Source organism: Symphalangus syndactylus, chromosome 9, assembly GCF_028878055.3.
Source record: "Symphalangus syndactylus isolate Jambi chromosome 9, NHGRI_mSymSyn1-v2.1_pri, whole genome shotgun sequence".
NCBI lineage: Eukaryota > Metazoa > Chordata > Mammalia > Primates > Hylobatidae > Symphalangus > Symphalangus syndactylus.
Genome location: NC_072431.2, coordinates 112,140,704 through 112,166,001, shown reverse-complemented (window position 1 = coordinate 112,166,001; position 25,298 = coordinate 112,140,704). Strand labels below are relative to the sequence as shown.

General features: G+C 49.5%; 2 protein-coding genes and 1 long non-coding RNA gene across 9 annotated transcripts in view; 1 reads left to right on the top strand and 2 right to left on the bottom strand.

Moving 5' to 3' along the window:
• Positions 1 to 21,604, bottom strand: part of LOC129490299 (uncharacterized) — a 67,919-nt gene extending 46,315 nt beyond the window's left edge. Inside the window, exons 1-5 of one of the 7 annotated variants that reach the window (XR_008660211.2) lie at positions 21,464 to 21,602; positions 17,749 to 17,843; positions 9,038 to 9,210; positions 6,948 to 7,066; positions 5,119 to 6,576 (exon numbers count right to left, since the gene is read on the bottom strand). This is a non-coding gene — a long non-coding RNA (uncharacterized lncRNA). Of the gene's footprint in view, positions 1 to 5,118; positions 6,577 to 6,947; positions 7,067 to 9,037; positions 9,211 to 17,748; positions 17,941 to 21,463 lie in introns of those variants that run through there. The other 6 variants (XR_010113569.1, XR_010113570.1, XR_010113567.1 and 3 more) reach the window with 6 other exon arrangements.
• The window catches only part of LOC129490288 (antiviral innate immune response receptor RIG-I-like), a 337,723-nt gene that overhangs the window by 138,584 nt on the left and 173,841 nt on the right, over positions 1 to 25,298 (bottom strand).
• LOC129490292 (C-C motif chemokine 27-like) lies at positions 24,020 to 25,298 on the top strand. Its single transcript, XM_055294023.2, has 3 exons — positions 24,020 to 24,654; positions 24,803 to 24,935; positions 25,122 to 25,298. Exons 1-3 carry the CDS (start codon positions 24,402 to 24,404, stop codon positions 25,255 to 25,257), a joined length of 522 nt encoding a protein of 173 aa, XP_055149998.1. The 5' UTR covers positions 24,020 to 24,401; the 3' UTR covers positions 25,258 to 25,298.

The following is a 25,298-nucleotide window of genomic DNA, read 5'->3' as shown; positions in this document are numbered from 1 at the left end:
GCCAGAGTCCCATGATCCTGTCTCTGCCCCACTCATTGTGTGACTCTGGGCAAGTTCCTTTCCCACTCTGCACCCCGAGACCCAGTTTCCCCATTTGTCAGATGGGAGAGAGGTGCTTGATTTTTGAGACTCATTCCAAACAAAGACATGGCTCCTGAATCTTTGGTTCTCATGCTAAACCCCCAGCATTTGCACAGACACCCCACAAAGTCTTGCACATCCAGAAAACTCTCCCTAGCGCCACCCTCTGAGATCAAAGGAGATGCTGAGACTCATAAAAAGAGAAAATAATCTAGGAGCTAGTGAAGTGCCTTGGATTCACTTGACCCTGGAAGCCTGGGAAATGAAGAATTTGGAGGAAATCTGAGGGGGTGGACACCAGAGTCCCAGGGGAGCTGGCATGCAACCCTCCCCACCCCTTCTACAGCCAATGCTTTCCATCTTAGCTTTCTGCTTTCCTCTTTTTCCCACCACCCAACCACACCAACCCATCCTGGGTACTGAGTCTTACCCCCTTATCTCCCCGCCAGGTACAATTGCCCAGCAATCTGAGCAATTGGAGCAATGGAGCATCCTGCCCCACTCTAACATTCTCAGCACTGTGACTCCATTTAATCAACATCTGCTTCCTGTTTCACGGTGAGTTACTGACCATTGTTGCATTTTCATTTATCCAGAGTTCTGCTGGGCCAGGAGCCCATCAGAGATTGTCAGCTCTTGGAGGAGTGGTGTGGACTCCTAGCTTCCCAGTTAGGATGTGGAGGCCTTGTTGCCTGCCTGTAGATAGGCACCTTCTCTAGGGCATATGGCATCTGTTACAGGTTCAAGGCCTGCAGCTGGGTGATACTTCCCATCCTAAAGGCCAATATCTCAGCAGCCAATATCTCCCTAAAATTATCTGACATCCCTGCTCAGGTTGCTCTTAGCCTTTGGGGGATGAAAAGTTCCCTTTCCTATTTGTTGAGAGAGCTCCCGAGGGAGAGGTTGGGCCTCATCCAACTCCATTGCTAACATTGCTCTGCCAGGGTCTGGCATGAAATAAGCCCCAATACACATATGATTAACCAAAACGGAACTGAACATGGTCTTTTCCCACCATGCCCCGCCCCCCACCAGGAGCATATCCAGTTCTCAAGACAGCTGGGGATATATCTGTTGTGGGTTGAGCATTTGTTCAGAGCCAGCTTCATAGGGTTTTGATCATGTTTTGATCATCTCATATTCAACTTCTCGGCAGGCAAGCTCCATGTCACCCCCTCCTTCTAGGCTATGGGAAACTCAGAAACCACCAGAAAACCTTAGAAATAACAGTTTCATGAAGGCTCAGGACTCCTAATTGGGAAATTTCCTCCAAGTGCCCCTCTGTAGGAATCAGCAGGCATTTCTCCAGTCAGATAACTTCCTAGGTGATCCCTGAGACTTTGTCCACATGGAAGGACATGGCTCTGAGTATTAGCTAATTCACCACTAATGCTTACCAGGTACTGGGCACTGCTTTAAGTGCTATTACCATTCTTATGCTGCAGCTAAGAAAACTGAGGTACAGAGGTCAAGTCACCTGCCCAGGATGGACAACTAGAAAAAAGGCAGAGCTGGGGTTCCTGTCTGGGCAGTTTGGCTCCAGAAGATCTACTCTGAACTATTACACATGCCACTTCTCTGAGTTGACCTATCTCCTAATTACAAACGGAGAACAGTATAGCAAGGCCACTACTTTTGGGTGCTGGCCATGTGCAAGTCTCCAAGCTGAGTCCTTTCTTGGCACTACATCACTGCATCCTCAAATAATCCCATGAGGTATCATTAGTACCATTCTATGTATAAGGAATTTGAAGCACAGAGGAGAATGACCTCCCAAGTCAACTCAACTGGTGAGTGGCAAAGCTGGGATTGCAGTCTAAGCCTGACTGATGGGCAGCACTTGGACTGAGGCTGGGGGCTGGGAAGTCTAGTTGGGGTAGAAAAGCTCAGCTTGCTAGAAAGAGCTGGGGAAAAAACAAGAGAGGAAGCTGGTGGCCACAGGTGGGGTCCTAACACTTGAACCCAGACACAAAGACACACCCTAGAGGGCTTCCAGCTTCTTGGGCCTCTGCAGTAGAAGGGGCATCAGCTTCCCCAGAGCCTCGAAGAGGGAGTTTACTCAGACCTCAGTTTTCCCAGCAACAGAGGAGTAGAGAAGGAGATTGGGCCACAGCAATGCCCACCCTACTCCTATTCCCAGGGGAGTATCAGATGCCAGGACCTGGTGATATTGAAAGGAAATGAGGAATGTAGGAACAGTGCTGGGGATCTGGAGGGTAGGGGGAGACGCAGGACAAGGAACCTTGTGACAGGCAGGGCTCCTGGAAAGGAGTGGGGCCAGGCATCTGATCAGCAGGTGGCAGAGGACCTCTGAAGAGCAAAGCATCTGAGGGCAGCAAGACAGCATCAACTCTCAAAAGGCCCATTTCTGAGGGACACTTCCATCTCCCAAGGGGCCAGGGGCAGGCAGGGCAGGGTTGGAGGAAAAGAGCAAGGACCTCTAAGGATCAGGGTAGATGAGGGAATCAGGCCTCCCCACCCTACTTCTAGGGTCTTTGGGTCTTCCCCGTGGCTCCAGGTGGATGCAGAAGATGTGAGCCGCCCTCGGCTCCAACCTGGCAGAGGTGGGAAAGCTTTCGCCCCAGCCGCAGGAACACTACCATTCTGGGACAACCAGATCTCCTAGGGCTTTTGACCTCAGAATCCCAGTCCCTGGAAATCTGAGCCTAACACCATCCAAACCCCAATCACCACGTCGACCTCATTCCTGTCAAACCATCATTTCAAGGGTCCTCTCCCAAGAGGAAGCCAGCCCTTCTGTCAGGGCCTCAACACTGTAAAGTGCTCATCAGTTGAGGAACCCCCATCCCTGACAGGATGTCCCAATACCTATTATGTCCTCATTGCTGACGGGACACCCATTAAGGTCAAGGTCCCCCCATTACTATCAAGCCACCATTCCTCTCAGGAAACCCTACCACTGTCAGGAACACTTAAACCTGTCAGGCAGGACAGCAACACTGCACAACTCCAGGGGGCACCATCCTCTCTGTAGCCTACGTAAATGGCTCCTGGTAGGGCAGCACTGAGTGCCAGAGTATCACTCTGCAGGGCCCCCAGGAGTCTCAGCGCTGCCATCACATAGGGTTCCAGCCCTGGGAAAACCCCTCATGTCTAAAGTGATGCCTCATCACTGTCTGCAATCCAGAACACTGATTCATTCCAGGCACTATTCTAGGTGCTGATAGTGAACAAGATAGATATGGTCTTGGTCTTCATGAAGCTTCCTCCTCTCCTCCAAAAACAAAAGGCAAATAAACAAAAGTGTTGATCAGGATTCTTACTTGCACCATTGAAACTCACTGGCTGATTCCAACAGAAAAGGAGTTTATTAAAAAGACCCTGGGAAGATGCAGAAAATAGCAAGAATAAGTGATCCTAGGCAGCCAGAACCACTCCCAGAGCATACACTACATACAGATGGTCCAGACAGGCCTCCAAGACAGCATGGTGGCACCACCAAAAGGGGATGCCAAGTGGCCAGGACAACGCTTATGTCCAGACAACTGGGGCCCTTGCCCTGCATCCCATGTTTTAGATGACCCTGATCTGGCCCTCCTCTAATCATATCTCTGGACACAGGAAAAAAAAGTCCACAGGACCAAGGAAGCACCCACTCAGAACTCATTCTTTTCTTCTAGACCACATTTCAGGAATTGAAAGACAGAGAATTTCCTGCCCAAATGCCCCCAAGTAGCTTCCAATATTATTATGGGCCTCTTCCTCAGATTTGTTCTTCCTAGGATAGACTATGTTACTGATATACACACTACCAGGTCCAGACGGTAGCCAAGAAGTAGCTATTTGCAGGGAATGTAGAAGGAGCTTGTATGTATGGGGCTGGAGTGTTTATACCCAGACACATGAGACCCTTCACGGTGCAGGATAGAACTGTGGATAGGAAGAGGAGAGTGACAAGTGGAGGGCTAGTGATGGGCTCTCCCCTTACCACCTCATTCCATCATGGATCTCCAAGGAGTTCAAGAATTCTCAACTTGAACCTAGCCTTCAAGTTGTTTTGAAAGTATATTTTTTGGTCGGGTATGGTGGCTCACGCCTTTAATCCCAGCACTTTGGGAGGCCAAGGCAGGTGGATCACCTGAGGTCAGGAGTTCGAGACCAGCTTGGCCAACATGGCAAAACCCTTTCTCTACTAAAAATACAAAAATTAGCCAGGTATGGTGGCGCATGCCTGTAATCCCAGGTACTTGGGAGGCTGAGGCAGGAGAATCTCCTGAACCCAGGAGGCAAAGGTTGCAGTGAGCTGAGATCGTGCCATTGCACTCTAGCCTGGGCAACAGAGCAAAACTCCGTCTCAAAAAAAAAAAAAAAAAAAAAAGAAAGTGTATTTTTCAAGGTAAGGAAGACAGACACATTTTTTATTTGACAACTTGTTAGCTTGATTTTTACCTTTTAAATATTTAGATAGTGGGCCTCCATTTGTACTATTGCCCCAAGCCTTACCAGTGTTAGGTGGTCAGCCTGCCAGATGCCAACCTCTGGAATCATAGCTACAGCTGCCCCTGTAAAATAGACATCACTTTCACCACCACTGCTACCACCACCAACAATGGATTCTCTAATAACCCCATTCATTCACATCACTACTAGTTTCCTATTCACAGTCCTATAATTAGCAAAGCCTAGGTCATGTGTCCAAGTCCTAGTGCAGAGGGCGCTGGGAAAATTAGTATGTGACCTTTGGGGATTCTATGATGGAAAGCAAAGTCTGCCAGTAACCAAGAGTAATATAATAGGAAATTTCTCAAACACAGAAAGGGGCTAACTTTGTGGGCAACGAAAATAATAATAATAAATATCTCTAGAGTCCACACTATGGCTATCCAAGATCAATATACATCCTTCCCAAATCCTAGACTTCTTAGAAAATTAAGAGTATCACCTAACATAGTATCACCTTTGTTTACGCAGGCAAAAAAAATTCACCCCTCCCCAAAGACAGACAACTCAGAGCCTTAGAAATTACCACATTCATCTTAGTCTGTTCAGGTTGTCATAACAAAATACCACAGAGTGTGTAGCTTAAACAACAGAAATTTATTTTCTCACAGTTCCGAAGGTTAGAAGTCCACGATCAAAAGTGCCAAGATGGGCCAGGCGCAGTGGCTCATGACTGTAATCCCTGCACTTTGGGAGGCCAAAGCAGGAGGATCATTTCAGCCCAGGAATTTGATACCAGTCTGGGCAATGGCTCTACACACACACACACACACACACACACACACACAAAATAGAAATAATTAGACGGGTGTGGTGGCAGGTGCCTGTAGTCCCAGTTACTTGGGAAGCTGAGCTGGGAGGGACTCTCAAGCCTGGGAGGTTGAGGCTGCAGTGAGACGTGATCATGACACTGTACTTCATCCTGGGCAACAGCAAGACACTGCCTCAAAAAAAAGTGCCAAGATAGTCACTTTCTGGTGAGGGCTTTTTTTGTGGCTTGCAACCAGCCAGCCACCTTCTTACTATGTGACAGAGAGAGACAAAGAGAGGTCCCTTCCTCTTCTTCTAAGTCTATACTCCTATCGAATTATGGCCTCATTTAACCTTTTTTTCTTCTTCTTCTTTTCTGAGATGGAGTCTCACTCTGTCACCCAGGCTGGAGTACAGTGGCACGATCTTGGCTCAATGCAATCTCCACCTCGTGGGTTCAAGCAATTCTTCCTGCCTCAGCCTCCCAAGTAGCTGGGACTACAGGCACACACCACCATACCCAGCTAATTTTTGTATTTTTAGTAGAGACAGGGCTTCACCATGTTGGCCAAGCTGGTCTCGAACTCCTGACCTCAGGTGATTCACCCACCTCGGTCTCCCAAAGGGCTGGGATTACAGGTGTGAGCCACCACACCCAGCCTCATTTAACCTTAATTACCTCCTAAAGACCCCATCTTCAGATACAGTCACATTTAGGGTTAAGACTTAACATACGAATTTGCGGGGGACACGATTCATTCCATAGCAACATCCGATTCTAAATCCAAGATATTGGGGTGACATGTTTTCCCCCTGCAGTTTTATTGTAATCTTACGTCTCTATTTTCTAACACCTGGTAACCACCACCAACACACCTGATTGGTCAGAATAGGCTAGGTAATACTGTAATAACAAATGACATCCAAATCTGAGGAGCATAATGTAACAAAATTCTATTCCCCATGCATACCAAGCCTGCTGTGGGTCCAGGCAAGTCTCCAGCACAGCTGTAGTCCACGTGGCTGCTCAAGTTTTCAAGTGTTTTGATCTGTTGGCATGCTTCTTCATCTCAACACAGGCTTCCATGGTCGCTCCAGTCAAGGAAGACAGCCAGGGAAATTATTGCTTAAATGTTTTTGTCCACAAGTGACATATGCCATTTCTGTTCACATTTCATTGGCCAAAGTGGGTCACACAGCCATACCTAACGTCAAGGTGGTAATTCCCAAGATGAGAAGTAAAACCAGAATCTTGCTGAGTAGTAGTAATACCACCACAACAACCTATATTCAAGAATGCAATAAAGGAGGATAAAAGAAAGGAGGAGTCAGTTAAAGAACAGAAAAATAGACACATTTCACAAGGAAGGGAATAGGGATAAAAGTTACAGTCAGTAGTTCTGCAACTGGTTCTGGGACTTAGCTGACATTTATTATTCTCTTCTTGTATTGGTTTTCTCTTTTTTTATTTTTTGAGACAGGGTCTCCCTTGGTCGCCCAGGCTGGAGTGCAGTGGCGTGATCTCGGCTCACTGCAACCTCCGCCTCCCAGATTCAAGTGATTCTCCTGCCTCAGCCTCCAGGGCAGCTGGGACTACAGGCACCCCCCACCATGCTTGGCTAATATTTGTATTTTTAGTATGGACGGGGTTTTACCATGTTGGCCAGGCTGGTCTCGAACTCCTGACCTCAGGTGATCTGCCCACCTTGTCCTCCAAAGTGCTGAGATTACAGGCATGAGCCACTGCATCCAGCCTTGTATTGGTTTTCTATTGCTGTAAAATAAATCACCACAAATTCAGCAGCTTAAAATAACTCAAATTTATTATCTCACAGCTTCTGTGAGCCAGAAGTGTAGGTCTAGGTTGACTGGGTCCTCCGATCTTGGCCTCACTAGGCTGAACTCAAGGTGTCATACAAACATATTCAGACTGTCAGGCAAAAATAAAAATTAAAAATATAAAAGAAATGAACTCAAGGTGTCATCCAGCACTGCAATCTCATCTGAGGCTCAGAGCCCTCTTCCAAACTCACTGCTATTTTTGGTAGTTGTGCTTTTAGGACTGAAGCTCCCAGCTCCTAGAACTGCCTGCCGTTCACTGACACATCATCCTCTCCACAATATGGAAGTTTTTTGAGAAGGAGTCTTGCTCTGTCACCAGGCTAAGTGCAGTGCCACGATCTCGGCTCACTGCAACCTCCACCTCCTGGGTTCAAGCGATTCTCATGCCTCAGCCTCCTATGACAGCTGGAATACCTGAGTATTGAGCTGGAATTACAGGCACGTGCCACCACACCCAGCTAATTTTTGTATTTTTACTAGAGACAGGGTTTCACCATGTTGGCCAGGATGGTCTCGATCGCCTGACTTCGTGATCCGCCCGCCACTATCTTTCAGGATCACCCTGAATGGGGCCTTGTTGCTATAGTGATCCACTCTAAACTAGTTCCAGAAAATTGTGCAGAATCATATATATGCAGCTGAAAAATTGGCTTATGAGTCAATGGTCATCAAGAACTCTCCATGAGGCTGCAGGTGCAGACTAAGGGAAAGGTGAAAATGACCCAGGAGCAAGCATGCTGGAAATGTGAGCAACCTGCTCTTGGGCTTCATACTGCATGGCAATTGGCCATAGACACCTCAAACACCACTGGATCTGCTGAGTCAAAGGACCAAGTGAGAGACAATGGCACTGCCACCAATTCTACTGCCACCACCAAAATGGATTCCCCATGGTCCTTGCTTCTTTGCATCACTAGCACTTGATTCACAGCCCTGAGAAGGTACATCCAGATTGGCTGGACCTTCTTAGATGCAAGGGAGGCTGGGAATGTGAGTATCTGGCCTGTTGGGCTTTTATGCAGGAAGGGGGTTCAAATGCTGGTGGGTCAAAAATAACAAAGGTCTGTTACAATATAGAAATAAAATAATTTCAAATACGGTGTGTATATGAAAGACACAATTAAAGGGTGTTAAGAAAGATAAAAACAGGATGAGATGGCAGTGACATGTTTTAAATAGGGTGCCCAGGGAAGGCCTCTTTGAGGAGACAATATTTAAGCTAACACCTGACAGGATACAGGCTCAGGCCTGTAATCCCAGCACTTTGGGAGGCGAAGGCGGACAGATCACCTGAGGTCAGGAGTTCAAGACCAGCTGGCCAACATGGTGAAACCCCATTTCTACTAAAAACACAAAGATTAGCCAGGCATGGTAGCCCACGCCTCTAGTCCCAGAGACTCAGGAGGCTGAGGTGAAAGAATTGCCTGAACCCAGGAGGCGGAGGTTACAATGAGCCAAGATCACGTCACTGCACTCCAGCCTGGGTGACAGAGCAAGACTCCGTCTCAAAAAAAAAAAAAAAGAAAGAAAAAGCCGGGCGTGGTGGCTCACGCCTGTAATCCCAGCACTTTGGGAGGCCGAGGCAGGCAGATCACCTGAGGTCAGAAGTTCAAGACCAGCCTGGTCAACATGGTGAAATCCCGTCTCTACTAAATATACAAAAATTAGCCGGGCATGGTGGCGGGCGCCTGTAATCCCAGCTACTCAGGAGGCTGAGGCAGGAGAATTGCTTGAACCCAGGAGGCAGAGGTTGCAGAGTGAGCCGAGATCGTGCCATTGTGCTCCAGCCTGGGCAACAAGAGCAAAATGTCATTCCAAAAAAAAAAAAAAGAAAGGAAAGGAGGAGGGAAGGAAGGAAGGAAGGAAATATATAAAGGGGGAAGTTTATTAAGTATTAACTCACACAATCACAAGGTCCCACAATAGGCCGTCTGCAGGCTGAGGAGCAAGGAGAGCCAGTCCGAGTTCCAAAACTGAAGAGCTTGGAGCCCAACGTTCGAGGGCAGGAAACATCCAGCACGGGAGAAAGATGTAGGCTGGGAGGCTAGGCCAGTCTCTCTTTTCACATTTTTCTGCCTGCATATATTGCCGGCAGCAACTAGATTGTGCCCACTCACATTAAGGGTGGGTCTGCCTTTCCCAACCCACTGACTCAAATGTTAATCTCCTTTGGCAACACCCTCACAGGCACACCCAGGATCAATACTTTGTATCCTTCAATCCAATCAAATTGACACTCAGTATTAACCACCAGGACACCTAAAAGAGAAGAAGCCAGCCATTCAAGGAGGAATGACCAGTGTGGCCAGAGGACAATGGACGAGGAGGAGATGGCATAAGAGGTAGGACACGGAGGCTGGAATCATAGGATCCAAGTCTTTGCAGGCCACAGGAAGGAGTGAGGATTTTGTTCTATAAGTGCTGTGAAAGATTTAATCTGAGGAGTAACATGATCTCAGTAACAGTTTACAAAGACCCTATCAGCAGTCTGGAAAAATGAATTGTACAGAGAATGGGGAAGTCAGAGGGCTTTTCCAGTAGTCTAGGAAAGAGATGATGCTGGCCTAACCTAGGTGGTGGCAGTTAGAATAGAGAAGAGGAATCCAATACGGACTTATAAGTAGAACAAGAGACTGAGCTGATGGATTATATTTGAAACATAAGGGCAAGGGAAAAACCAGGGATGACAGAAGGCTTCAGGCCTGAGCCCCTGGAGGGATGGTGGCTTCCTTTTCTGAGATGGATAACTGGGGAGAAGACAAGCTAGGAGGGAGGCGTTGAGAATCAGGAGTTTGGTTGTGGAATAAGGTATCTGATACAGTTTGGAAATGTGTCCCTGCCCAAATCTCATGTTGAATCGTCATCTCCAGTATTGGAAATGGGGCCTGGTGGGAGGTGATTGGATCAAGGGAATGGGTTTCTCATGGATGGCTTAGCACCACCCCCTTGGTGCTGTCCTCCCAAAAATGAGTGAGTTCTCATGTGATCTAGCTGTTTAAGAGCATGTAGCATCTCCCTCTGTTTCTTTTTTTTTTTTTTTTTTTTGAGACGGAGTCTTGCTCTTTCGCCCAGGCTGGAGTGCAGTGGCGCAATCTCGGCTCACTGCAAGCTCCGCGTCCCGGGTTCACGCCATTCTCCTGCCTCAGCCTCTCCGAGTAGCTGGGACTACAGGCGCCCGCCACCACGCCCGGCTAATTTTTTGTATTTTTAGTAGAGACGGGGTTTCACCGTGGTCTCGATCTCCTGACCTCGTGATCCGTCCGCCTCGGCCTCCCAAAGTGCTGGGATTACAAGCGTGAGCCACCGCGCCCGGCCATCTCCCTCTGTTTCTTTCTTGCTCCTGCCCCTGCCATATGAGACGCCTGCTGCCCCTTCAACTTCTGCCAGGATTGTAAGCTTCCTGAGGCCTCCTCAGAAGCAAATGCCAGTGTTATGCTTCCTGTATTGCTTGCAGAACTGTGAGCCAACTAAACCTTTTTTCTTATAAATTACCCAGTTTCAGGTATTTCTTTGTAACAATGCAAAAACAGCACAATATAGTATCTGTAAGAAAGCCAAGGAAATCCCAAATAGGCAGTTGGCTCTGCAGCCTGGAACCCAGAAATAGATCTGTACACCATCCCTGGCTCTTCCAGGGTCTCACTCTCTTGCCCAGACTGGAGTACAGTGGCATAATCATGGCTCATTTCAGCCTCAACTTCCCAGGCTCAAGAGATCCTCCACCTCAGCCTGCTGAGAAGCTGGGACTACAGGTGCCCGCCACCATGCCCAGCAAAGTTTTGTATTTTTTGTAGAGATGTGGTTTCCCCATTGTGCCTAGGCTGGTCTCGAACTCCTGGGCTCAAGTGATCCACCTGCCTTGGCCTTCCAAAGTGCTGGGATTATAGGCGTGAGCCACCATGCCCAGCCCAACTTCTACCTCTTTAAGGTCTCTGGTATCTGCCCCACTTCTTCAGCCCTCCTACTACAGCCCAGCCCTGACTTCAGCCTCCTTCCTAAAGGCAGTTGCAACATTTGGGCTAGGCCATCCCCATGGCTCCTTCCTCAGGAATTTTTCAAAATTATATATGACCAGAAATAACTCCCCCACTCCACCTCCCACACACATGTAGCCTCTCCCACCACTAGCCCTTTCCCCGCCCCACCTACATAGGGATTAATCACAAACTCTTATGTCCCTACTCTGAGCCTTTGTGCTTGCTGTTCATTCTATCTGGAATGTCCTTTCTCCATTCCCACGCATCCTCGAAGTTCTTTTTGCAAAGCTCTCTCCTTCAGACAGCCTCCCCTCCCTTCTTCCCTCTGACACCCCAGGGCTCCCTATCTCCAACCACATAGCAGACGTCACCCTCAGCTTTGCATCCAGGGGCCCTTGTTTCCTGAGCTTCTCCCAAGCAAATTCAGCCCAGGCCCAGGCACCCTGAGGTTCAGAGTGGCCCAATTGTAGGGAATAGAGGAGAGAACTATTGAGGAAACCCTGGCAGCGGTGTTACTTCAAGCTCCAGGGGATGGGAGGCAGGGAAGGGGTGTATGCTATTGCTCAAGACTTCCCCCTATCCTGATATCCCATCACCTCCAGAAGTTCTGTGCAATGTTCCACCCACAATCTGGGACTGCAGAGCCAAGCTCTGCCCCTCCAGCTGGACTGAGACCCTCCAGACATGAATAGAGGATTTGCAAAAGGATAGGAAGTGAAGCAGACCCCTTCCTAGGATCAGGGACTTTCAGAAGTTGAGTAATTTGGATTCTTGCTCATTTCCAGCCCCTTTCTGGAACAAGACACGACAGCCCACTTAGGCCAGATCCCCACTTCCACAGGCCAGGAACCACACACTCCATTTTCCCCATATGCTAGACGCCCTCTGCAGGCCCCATGAGGTTGAGAGTCCAGGCCAGGTGCCCCTATTCCCTAGGCACTGGACTCCCCCTGCAGGCCCTGCAGATTGAGAACCACAAAGAGATGGATTGAAAAAGCCAGAAAACAAACCCACCCAGCGCAGTGGCTCACACCTGTACTCTTAGCACTGCAGGAGGCCAAGGCGGGCAGATCACTTGATCCCAGGAGTTTGAGACCAGCCTGGGCAACATGGTGAAACCCCATCTCTACTAAAAATACAAAAAATTAGTGGGGTGTGGTGGCACGCACCTGTAGTTCCAGCTACTTGGGTGGTGGGAGGATAGCTTGGGCCCAGTGGTGGTTACAGTGAGCCGAGATCATGCCACTGCATTCCAGCCTGAGTGACAGAGCGAGACCGTCTCAAAAAACAACAACAAAAACACCATACACAAACACATAATTGCCGACACCCTTACCCACCTACGCATCTCTACCCACACACATACATACACAGACACATAATCAATCACACAGCCAATCACTCACATACACCAAGGACACACTACAATCATTTAAGCATATAATCACAGTACAAACACAAGGGCACTCCCTGTTCATGTTCCCAATAAGAGAACATAATATGTCTTCCCCATTGATCCAGACTAGGATTCGCAAACTATGGCCCATGGGCCAAATGTAGCCCGCCACCTGTTTCTGTAAATAGAGTTTTATTGGAATACAGCCATGCTTATTCATTTAAATATATCTATGGCTGCTTTTGTGCTACAACAGCAAAGCTGAGTAGTTACTACAAAGACTGTATGGCCCACAGAATCTTAAATATTTACTATCTGGACATTTACAGAAAGCTTACCAATCCCTGATCCAGACTCAACTTCAGAATTGAAGTTGGCAAGTGAAACAAGACTAACTGCCTTCAGTGTCTTGGCATTGAAAGATGGTCAGAGAAATAAATGGATGGGATGGATGGACGGATAGATGGGCAGATGGACACATACAGGTAATAAAGCAGAGTTTTGCTCCAAATACCAGTGTTCTGCTGGATATAAACTGGGAAATCTTGGGCAAGTTAACCTTTCTGGGTCTCAGTTTCCCCATCTGTATAATAGGGATAATACAGTCATTTTTACTGAGGGCTTTTTCGGTTGCAAATGGCAAAAACCCAATTCAAAGCAGCTTAAGCAAAAAGTTAAATTTGCTATATCAAAACTAGGTATGAGGCCAGGTGCAGTGGCTCACGCCTGTAATCCCAGCACTTTGGGAGGCTGAGGCAGGTGGCTTGCTTAACCTCAGGACTTTGAGACCTGCCTGGGCAACATGGCGAAATTCTGTCTCTACAAAAATTAGCCAGGCTGGCTGGGTGCGGTGGCTCATACCTGTAATCCCAGCATTTTGGGAGGCCAAGGCAGGCAGATCACAAGGTCAGGAGATCGAGACCATCCTGGCTAACATGGTGAAACCTTGTCTCTATTAAAAATACAAAAAATTAGCCAGGTGTGGCGGCGGGTGCCTGTAGTCCCAGCTACTCGGGAGACTGAGGCAAGAGAATGGCCTGAACCCAGGAGGTAGAGCTTGAAGTGAGCTGAGATTGTGCCACTGCACTCCAGCATGGGTAACAGAGCGAGACTTCGTCTCAAAAAAAAAAAAAAAAAAAAAAAAAAATTAGCCAGGCTGTGGCACCCACCTACTCAGGAGGCTGAGGTGGGAGAATCACTTGAGCCCAAGAGGCGGAGGTTGCAGTGAGCTGAGATCGCACCACTGCACTCCAGACTAGGCAACAGAGCGAGGCTCCATCTTAAAAAAACAAACAAACAATAACAACAAAAAAGCTTCTCATTAAGGAGAAGATTATCTGCAACACTGGTTGGATCCAGGGGTTGAAATGTTGTTATCTCCCTCTCTTACCTTAATTCCTCTCTCTTTTTTTTTTGAAATAGAGTCTCGCTCTGTCGCCCGGACCAGAGTGCAGTGGCATGATCTCAGCTCACTGCAACCTCCCGCTGCCAGGTTAGAGAATTCTCCTGCCTCATCCTCTCGAGTAGCTGGGACTGCAGGTGCATGCCACCACGACTAGCTAATTTTTGTATTTTTAGTAGAGACAGGATTTCACTAGGTTGGCTAGGCTGGTGTCAAACTTCTGACCTCAGGTGATCTGCCCACCTTGGCCTCCCAAAGTGCTGGGATTACAGGCATGAGCCACCGTGCCCTGCCTAATCTTTTTGTGTAGGGATCTCATTCCTGTCATAGACAGGTTGCTATGGTTTGAATATTTGTCCCCTCCAAAACTCATGCTGAAATTTAATTCCTGGCTGGGCATGGTGGTGCACATCTGTAGCTGTAGTCTCAGCTACTTGGGAAGCTGAGGCAGGAGAACTGGCTGAGTCCAGGAGTTCAAGGCTGCAGTGAGCCATGATCATGCCACTGCACTCCAGCCTGGGCAACACAGTGAGACTTCATCTCTTAAAAAATATATAACAAATTAAAAATAAATAAAAGAAATTTAATCCCAAATGTGGCAATATTGAAAGGTGGGGCCTTTAGTAGTGATTGGGTCATGAGGGCTCTGCCTTGATGAATGGATGAATCCATCCATGGATTAATGGGTTATTATGGGTGTGGGACTAGGGGCTTCCTAAGAAGAGACACGGGCTAGGACACTCAGCCCCCTCACCATGTAATGCCCTGTGCCACACTTCAGGACCCTGCAGAGAGTCCCCATCAGCAAGAAGGATCTCACCAGGTATGGCCCCTCAATCTTGGACTTCTCAGCCTCCATAACTGTCAGAAATAAATTCTTTTTCTTTATAAATTACCCAGATTTAGGTATTCTGTTTTAAGCCACAGAAAATGGTCTAAGATACAGGTGCTCTTCTAGTAGCAAGAAATACGGCCACTAGAAGCCTCAAGCCTAAATTTTTATATTGATTGATCTAAAAGAGACCCTCTTTCTCCTAGCATCCAAACATCAAATCTCATAGAAAGCTCTGGTTAACTGTACTTGTGATACATACTCAGTTCTTCAGTCTAGCACAGTGGCCAGGAAAAGGGGTACTCTGATCAGAGCACTGTAGCTGACAGCCCCACCAAGACCATGTTAAGTGGGAAAGGAGTTTCCTACAGGAACCACAAAAAGGGGTATAGAAAAGTAGAAAAGTGGTCTGCATGAACAAAAACAGTCCACAGCAATCTACTTCATGGATTTGTCAAGAGACGATGAATTTAAAGCATTTAGCATGGTGCCTGGCACTTAAGTATCAATAAATGTTAATTATTACCATAACTGAGAGACAAATAAATGAAGGGAAACAATAAATGAATAATGGTTGAACATACAGATGAACAGGTCACAATGAATATATGAAAAAATAAATGAAAGATGAAAGAAGGAAGAATGGGCTGATGAAGAGACAAAGATGAGTGGACATATAGACACATGGATGGATGGATGGGGCAGAAAAATACAGGCAATTAAATCTGCTCCATTATATACTCTAGATCTGGAATGGGAAACAGAATAGCACTCCACAATAGTGTCTTCTGAGAGGCCTATCTCTTGGGTCTGGCAGAACAGTTCTCTGGGTGACCGTACACTGACCCAGGTCTCCTCCCTTTCTCATTTGGAATGCAAAATCTTGAGATAAGGAAGAGGTGACAGAAACAGATAAGGAACAGGCTCTGTTCTAGTCCCACCCCAGAAACAGAATATCCTTCAATGTTTTAGCCCAGGAATTCACATTGCCCTGGGGTATAAAACCCAAGGCAGGCTGCTTTCTGGAGTCCTTGGCTGCAGCAAGTGCAGCATAGGCAGATGAAACCATCTGCCCTGGGCAGCTTTCCTGAGCCTCGGGGGCTGCCTCACAATTAATCCCGGGATTCTGTTTCCCTTGCTGCCTACCTGAAAGTAATAAATTCATTTCATATAACTTGTTGGATGTGTTCTCCCCACTGGACTCAGACAAATTGGCAACCAGTACACAGTAAGCCTGCTTCGCAGGACTCCCTCGTTCCTTTCTTTCCCTGTTACTCTGTGAGCTGACCAAACCCTCTCCTCAAAAATCCCTCTCAATTCCCAGGATAGGGAGGCCACGGTAGAGAATGGGTGTGTTCTAGGCCAAGTTCTCCTCCAGCTATTCTAACTCAGCTCTGGGGCATAGGAAAATGGGTCAATAAGGGAGAGGGACAGTGCTGGCTGGGCCAGGAAGGTGAAGTTCTAGAGTCCAGAGATGAGAGATAGGGGAGCTGAACCTGCTTCCAAAGAATGTTCCCTTTAGCTTCACTTTCCAAGGGAGGAATGGATCTCAGATGGTGGATATATGGGCACTGTGATGAGCCCAGGGAGGTCTGGAGAATCTGGGAGGGGACCTTCTCATCCTTACCCTGCTCCTGTGATTGTCCCTCAGGGAATCTAGGGGTGGCTATGTCCCATCTTTCCCACTCCTCCTACTCCCACGTGTCTTAGTACTACAGAAAAGAGCTGGCAGTGAGGAACCTAGGGAAGAGACACATTCCTACCTCTGACCCTAATCTTGAACCAAACCCTGACTCCCAGCCTTGAGACTGATGGCTCAAATGCCTCCAAAGGAGCAACATCACAAACCTTGCAAATCTTCCCCTAATGGGGATAGTGCAAACTCTCCTCCCCTTGTCCAAACTGCTTATTGCTGAGATTCTCAGAGCTGAAGCCAAAAAGTGAAAAACAGGTGCAGTCTACTGCGGAGAGTTGTGAAAGAGAAAAGAGTTTCTTCCACAAAAAGGGAGAGAGAGGCGATGGGGAGCTATCCAGTGGGAAGGTATTCTGCTACCAACTCATGGACTGCAATTCACTTCTGACACTAGCCACGCAGAGTTAGCACCAGATTCCACAGGTTTAAGGAAAGGCCCCCAACAAGACTGTCCCCAGTTTAGACACCAGCCACAAGGAGGGTCTCCAGGCCACCCACATTTCTGGCCAACTGGCTACAAGTCTGGGAGGTTCCCAAAACCCCTGTCAGTTTTGATAATTTGCTAGAGTGACTCACAGAACTCAGGACAGTGCTGTGTTTAATTAGTTTATTAAGGGTATAAATCAGAAACAGCCAAATGAAAAGACACACAGGATGAAGTCTAAGAGGGTCTCAAATGCAGAGCTTCTCTCAGTGGTTTCTCCTTGTGGAGACATAAGGTGCATCAGCCTCCTGGGACATCAATGTGTTCATCAACCAGAAAGTTTTATGAGCTTTGGTGTCCAGAGTTTCTATTGAGATTTCCTTACATCAGCATAATTGAATTACTGGCCACATACCTGAATTTAATCTCCAGCGCCCCCTTCCTCCCCAGAGGTCAGCCTGGCCCAAAATCCCAACTCTGTAATCACATGGTGGGTCTTTACGGTGACCAACCTCTAACCTGAGTCATCTCATCTCTTAGCATAAACCCAGGTGTGTTCCAAGGGGCTCATGAGTAATAAAGACACTCCTATTACTTGGGAAATTCCAAAGGTTTAGTCTCCCTCTCAGGAGCCAGGGACAAAGGCCAGTCAAATTCTTTATTACACACCAGAAGGGGAGGAAGTTTCTGAACGTAGAAAATGAAAGTTTTAGGGGGCCATAAATAGGAGACAGCCACAGCCTCCTACAGATCCACATACACTCATGGACCCTCAGTCTTCCAAGGACTCCCTCACCCTCATGATCATGATCCCTCTCCTGCTTGCTCTCCCCATCCAACCTCACACACAGTCTCACAGACTCCACATAAGCAGAAGGCCTCCTGCATACCTGCTGCTCCCAGGGACTCTCCTCATTTGTCCATCTCTGCTCATCCTCCATGGCCTCTTGTATGGCACCACTCCTCTTCTCAGCATACTGGTTTTCTTGCCAGGAGTGAGTAAAATGGGGCAGAGGTTAAACGGTAAGGTGAGGGGCATGGCAGGGATCAATGAGCAGGTCTCAGGGAGTCTGTAAAGGAAGCTGAGTTCATGTTGTGAATCCAAAAGTATCTGAGATGGGTCTCAATCCATTTAGAAAGTTTATTTTGCCAACGTTGAGCACACACTCATGACATGATACAGCCTCAGCAGGTTCTGACAACACGTGCTAAAGGTGGCCGGGGCACAGCTTGGTTTTATACATTTTGGGGAGACATGAGACATCAATCAATACAGGTAAGGTGTACACTGGTTCAGTCTGGAAAGGCGGGACAACTCGAAGTGGGGGCTTCCGGGTCATAGGTAGATAAGAGACAAAAGGCTGCATTATTTTGGGGCTTTGATCAGCCTTTCACTGAATACACAATTTACATGGAGTGGGGAGTAAAGGAATAGTCACACTGATGCCTTAGTCTGGCTCAGTGGATCTGCATTTTTGCATAAACAATAGGGCAGAAGAAACAATCATTTGTCTCAGGTGAGCAGAGGGATGACTTTGAGTTCTGTCTATTGTCCTGCACGTGTGAAGATAAGCTATCAGTTTACATTGCCAGGGTGAAATTCAACACAACTGTTTTAAAGTAAAGATCTTGAGGACCACAAGGAATTTCCCTGTGGACAAATTGTGAGGGAGGTATGTAGCTTTTTCTTTGTAGCTATCTCTCTTAGGAATAAAATGAGAGGCAGGTTTGCCTGACACAATTCCCAGCTTGACTTTCCCCTTGGCTTAATGATTTGGGGGTCCTGAGATTTATTCTCCTTTCACAATGTCAACATCCAGGTCCAAGTATAAACCCGAGACTGTACATATGCCAAATGGGTGTACCCTTGTGATGACTGTATGTCCTGTGTGACATGGGTATACCTGTGCATTGTGTGTATTCCTTTGCAGTCTATGTGTGTGCCTGTGTGGTGTGGGTATGCCTATGCCCTTTGTGTGCACCTGTGTGATGTAGATGTGCCTGTACCCCAGCTGTTCCTGTATGTATCAGTGCCCGGATGGGTCCTGGAGCCTCTGGCTGCTCTTCTCTTTATAGGCTCTGTCTCTCTAGCCTGGACTTCCCAGAGGAAGAATAGAACAGTGCATGTGGGTGGAGTAGAGAGCAACACTAAAGCTCTGGACATAGATATCCCAAGTTCCAGTCAGGGCTGTGGCCTTCCCATCTTAAGCCCTAAAGCTAATACTCACTCCCTAGCTCTGGGTGATACCAACAACTCTGAGGACTCTGCCTCTTAGTAAATCAACACTTAATTCCTGGGAACATTTTTGGTGCCTTCTGCTACCTCCTCTTCAGGGATGGCTGCAGGGCACTTTGTCCTGAGTCGGGGTGGAGAATGTCCAGTCTCCTCCCGTCCCAATCACTTCCTCCATCATCCAGGTCTCCATTCACCATCTTACTTCCTTCACTTCTCCTTGCCCAATCCCTCCCTCAAGGAAGCCCCTAAAACAGGTTCCCAGATCCGGTCCCCAGCATCTGCCCCTCACACCAGGGCCTTTCGGGAAGATGAGTTCTATGGCTCCATTCTCTCTGACTGCAGATTCACCACACTGAAAGGCAGCCTCTAGACCAGCCCTGGATGGATTGCACCATCTGGAGATTGCAGAAGACCTCTGCCAAGGACAGCCTGGCCCTCCCCAGTCTTGTCTGCCCCCTCTGAGCCCCGTCTAAGATTATAGCCCATGGCCCTTCCTCTCCTTCCTTTCCCAGAGCAAGAGCCACAGCGGTTAGCCCATGAGAGTGCCAGAGAGAGCCCTGGCCTGGTGAACCAAGGATCAGAAGGGAAGACGAGGCCTCTAGTTCCTCAGCACCAGACCTGACCCAGCCAGGCCTGGAGTGTCAACATGAGTGTGAATGTGAGTGAAAGTGTGAACGTGGTGAAAGCATAGCTTCCCAACTCCCAGACTGCAGTGCTTCCAATAAAACCACCTAGCACCCATGGATCTCTCTGTCTGCTATCTGTATGTGGCTCAGGCAAGGGAAGACAAGAATGAGAGGGAGAAAGAGGGTGGGATGGGGGAGAGAAGAGGGGTATCCATTCCTCACATTTCACCCAGAGGAAACTTTCACCCCACTTATTTCTGGTCACTCCCTCCTATACAGTCAGCCCAGCCCCAAGACTGTCTTTCCCCTTACTCGAACCAACAACAGCTCAGTATTGGGCCTTGGCTGGGATGTCAGAGGTCTGGGGCAGCTATTTCCAACCTCCCACACTGGGTTAATTGCCCTTTCTTGGCACCTTCTACTTCTTCCAGCCAGCCTGCTCCATTTATGGTAAGAATCTCACTATTCTCTTTTGATCCTCCCAGCTCTACCCCTACCTCTCAGACGGCAGACAAGGTGCCTGTCTTGTTGGTTGTGTTTTTTGTTTTGTTTTGCTTTGTTTTGTTTTTCTGAGATGGAGTCTCACTCTGTCGCCCAGGCTGGAGTGCAGTGGTGCGATCTCAGCTCACAGTAACCTCCGCCTCCAGTTTCAAGCAATTCTCTGCCTCAGCCTCCCGAGTAGCTGGGATTACAGGCACCTGCCACCACACCCGGCCAATTTTTGTATTTTTAGTAGAGACGGGGTTTCACCATCTTGGCCAGGCAGGTCTTGAACTCCTGACCTCGTGACCCACCCACCTCGGCCTCCCAAAGTGCTGGGATTAAAGGCTTGAGCCACCGCGCCCGGCCACCTGTCTTCTTTACTACCACATCCCCATGTCCAGCACAGTGCCTGACACACAGGTGGTCATTCAGCAAATATTTGATTGAATGAATGCAGCGAAAAAAAAAAAATCACAGGAAGATAGGTCTCAGGCCAGAGAGGAAGGGCAATGACCCTCCAGCCATTCAGTGACTTAGCCGAGGCCACTCAACCAGGTATTTCCGTAGCCTGGCCTTTTCTAGACTGGACTCTATCTGAGGACCTATTCCTCCTCAGCCCAGGGTCATACAAGGGGAGGGAGGGAGGCAGGCAAGAGAGGCACTTGGCAGGGCAGAAGCCCAGGGAGGGGTAGAGGAGACGTGGGGATTGGGAAAACAGTACTGGACTTAGTCCCAACCCTCTTTTCTTGCTGCCTGCTGCGGAAGCCTCGGCCTCCCAAGGTGTAGCTCCAAAACCTGACTCGACACCTATAAAAGAGGGTCCTTTGCCCGCATCTTAATCAACCGACTCCGCCCCTGGCCTCACCCCGTAAGATGACGTTTCGACTCCGCCTCCTCTGGGAGACATGCAGACCCCACCCCTTCCGGGGGACAGGCAAACCTAGACCGCGACGGCATCCCTGTGACGTAATGGTAACGGTCCGTTTCCGGGGTGGAGCCAGGGAGGGCGGGAGTTTAGGCTGCGCTGACCCCTCTCAGCTACCCCTTCAGGTGACCCCAGCTCCTGAAAATCCTCACCCAGGGCCCCAAATCTCCCAGCCCCATGACCGCCAAACCTCTCGCCCTGGCCCCCTAAATGCCCCAGGCCCCGGAGATGACCGGCCTCCTCACCCCTTAACTTCCAGTGCCTCCCAAATCTCCAAGCCCACCCTGTCCCGTGGTGGCAACTGAGGCTTCCCGGGGGCATCGGCCTCAGATTACCTGAGAACTGGGCAGCCTCGTCCTGAGAATGACGGAGAAGGGGACCTGGGGCTAGGGAATCCCTGATTCAATCATGCCGCTCCCCAGGAGACGTTCGGAGCCCAGGACATGTCGGGAATGAGGAGATACGAGGTGGCGCTGGAGGCGGAGGAGGAGTGAGTGGAGGCGGGTTCTGCGGAGGAGGAACCAGGCGGCTCCGGGGTGGGGGAGGGTGGAGTTCTGCGGGGGCGAGGGGTGGGCGGGGCGAGCCTCCCAGTGGCGTGGGCGCGAAGAGAGCTGCTTTTAGGGGCGGGGCGGAGCCTTCCTCGAGGGCGAGGCACTGCGGGGCGGAGTCTGTAGGGTCAGCTCCTCCCCGCCCCGCCCCGCCCCGCCCGGGTCTGCCCTCTCTCTGCAGGATCTACTGGGGCTGTTTCTACTTTTTCCCCTGGCTTCGCATGTGGCGGAGGGAGCGGAGGTGAGGGGGCTGCGATACCGCGGACCCCCGGGCATGGACGGGACTCAGTCTCTGAGGACCCATCGGGGGGAATCCGGTAGCTCCCGCCCCGCCTCATGCCAGTGTCGGGTCGCCCCACAGCTCGGCGCACCCCAGGGAGCAGAAGCTGGAGCCTCTGCGAGGCCTGATGAGCTGTCTGTCCAGCGGCCTGGGTCCTGCTCCCCAGCGCTCGGGTCGTGGCCTCCCCCGCCGCAGCCCCACCGCCGCTGCCCAGCCAGCCAGTGCATTAAAGATTTAAACCGAAGCCCACCGTACTGACCTCCTGACTCTGCCGCCGCTGTCGCCATTCGAGCCGAGCGCCCCTCCCCACACTGGCTCTGTTCCGTACTGACAGGGCGTCCCTCCCTGGAAGGGTGCCCTTCCACGTCAAAGCCCCTCATCAGTGTCAGGCCTCCTGTTACTATCAATGACTGTCTCCCCCAACCCCCAAAAACCCATACTGTGAGTCGCCTATATGAAGAGAACTAAATAATCCTGCCTGTCACTCCCTTCCTCGGAGCCAGGACTTTGCCAGCTGTCTGAAGAATCTTCTCTGTTGGGAGTGTATCTAAAACATTTTAAGCAGAGGTGTAGGATGCAGGCTGTAAATGAGAAGAGGGGGAGATTCCTAGAAGCTGCCTGCCACAGAGGAGTGACTTGGGTTGGCGACCTTTCCTACAGTTCATACCCCAACTTTTGGCTCCTCCAGTCTGATCCCAAATTTAGAGATCCTTGGCATCAGCCTACCTAGCAGTTCTTGCTCCCTCCCTAGGAGACGCCAAGGGTCACTGCTCTCTGCTGCCCCCTTCTGTCACCCAATCAGCCTGGGACCCACTAACTCCTCAAGTGGTGAGAATCAGGGACTGCTATGTGGGCCTGCCTCCAGTTAGGGACTGGACCCAGCACCAGAAAGGGCACCACAAGATTAAGTTAAAGAAAGTGACGGCCCAGTTTCTGGCTGGGGTCAAAGCTACAGCAGATTGTGGCTGGGGAGAAGACTTGGTCTTAAAGGGGAGAGATAGGTGCACACCCAGAAGCATTTGTTTTCTGCCTTCCGAAGGCCTCTGAACCGACAAGTCCAGGAAAGACCAGAAAGTATGTAGCGCACAGCCAACTGATGAAGAAGGTCTATGACAAGACCGAGGAACCTGGGAGATTTCCTTGGGATTTCCTCAGTGGCTACACCCAAGCCTTGGGACACAAGAGAAAGGCCTAAGCCCTATCCCAAGAGAAAGCCTACTCCATAGAGAGTGGCTGACCCTACAGCAGACGACTGCAACAAGATAAGGGCTGGATTACTGCGTTATGACTTGGTTTATGTTTCAAATATAGAGCAGGACTTGCAGATTGAGATCCCTGGACCAGGAGTGAGAAATTCTTAAAGGAGCCAGGGGCACTGAACTTGGCAGCATACCCCCACCCTAGGCAGCTCCCAGCTTCCTGGAAAGGACTGGGTAAAGATGAATAGGAGCTTTGCATTGTGGGGAGGGGGTAAAGAACGGAGTGACGGCTGGGTATGGGATTAGGAGAGAAGCGGCTAGAGAAGCGGCTATAGCTGGAGGGTGGGATGCAGCAGGTATAGCAGCTGGACATGAGGGTGTGACTGAACCCGGGTAGGGAGGGGGGATGTTCCTCCAGGCCCAGGAAGGAGGCTGGAATTTGAGTAAAACAAAGATGTAATTGAGTGCTTGAGTCTGATGTCTTTAACAAGTCAGGGACTGGATCTGGAGACCCTAGGCCCCTGCTGGCAAGAGGTTGGCATTCCTGGAACAGCACTAGACAAAAACAGGAAGGTAAGATTCATTGGGCCTTGTACCTGTTTTGACAACAGTAACCTAGCACCAAAGAGCTTTTATCTTCCCTCCTTATCTTTCCTCCCTGTCTCATCATCCTGGGGAAAGCTGCCCCACCTCAGCATCTCCAGAACACCCTTAATATTACCATAAAGGGCCTTCCCCCTGCTTCTCTTCCCCCCTGCCTCAGCCAAGAACCCTCCTCAGCCAGAAGGGCCTGCTCCAGGGACCCATTCCCATCCGTTTCTTCTGATAAGACAGGCAGGCCAAGCCAGGAAGTGGGGAGGAGAAGGTGAAGGCAAGTTGGTGCTGGCCCACCCTCTGCTCCCACCCCACCCACAACTCCCCTATCAGAATCTGTGTGTGCTAGTGTGAATTTGCTTGTGAATTGATGACCGTGAAAACACAACTGGGTGGGAGGGGAACTTTGAGTATAACCGGGGCTATCTAATTTTGTCTATGGTTGTCTGATCATGAGTATGACTTTGTGAGGTTGACCAAGTGATTGAGGAGTGACTTTGAATGTGTGGCTATGCGTATTTGAGTGTGAATGTCTATCATTAGATGCTGCTGTGGATGCTTGACTGCCCTTACTCACTGTTCCATCAGTCCCTACATCACACACTAATCCTTCCCCCAGCTTCACTGCCCAGAGGTTAGGAGCACACGGGAAATGGCTATCCTAGATGAGGAAGGAGTCTGTGGCAACAGGCCGAGAATTAGGGCCCAGGAGTGTCACAGGTTACACATACATCTCCAACTGCCTCTGACTCACCTAGTGCCCCAGGTAAAAGGCACCCAGATAAAAGGTAGGGGAGGAGGAGACAGAAAGAAGGAAGAGTCGAGGCTGAGGAACATGAAGGGGCCCTCAACATTCTGCAGCCTCCTGCTGCTGTCATTGCTCCTGAGCCCAGACCCTACAGCAGGTGAGTACTTGGGGGTATAGAAAGCTGGGGGTCTGGGTGAATGGGATGAAGTTGAAAAGACCCAGGAAATCCAACCTAACCTCCAGCTGTCTGGCAGAGAGGTTCTTGGTCAGGGTCCCTCTGAACACATGGCCCTGTTGTCCCCTAGCATTCCTACTGCCACCCAGCACTGCCTGCTGTACTCAGCTCTACCGAAAGCCACTCTCAGACAAGCTACTGAGGAAGGTCATCCAGGTGGAACTGCAGGAGGCTGATGGGGACTGTCACCTCCAGGCTTTCGTGTGAGCTCCCACCCCTGATACCCCTGACTCTGACCTCAGTCCCAGCCCCTAATGCTGATCCCAACCCCAGCCCTAACTGCTAATTCTGATGCCAACTCAGGTTTTCATCTGGTCCTTGCTCCTAACCCCTGGACCCTAATCTCATCCCCAAGCTATGGTCATAGCTTTGGACCTTTCTCTACACAGGCTTCACCTGGCTCAACGCAGCATCTGCATCCACCCCCAGAACCCCAGCCTGTCAAAGTGGTTTGAGCACCAAGAGAGAAAGCTCCACGGGACTCTGCCCAAGCTGAATTTTGGGATGCTAAGGAAAATGGGCTGAAGCCCCCAATAGCCAAATAATAAAGCAGCATTGGACAATAA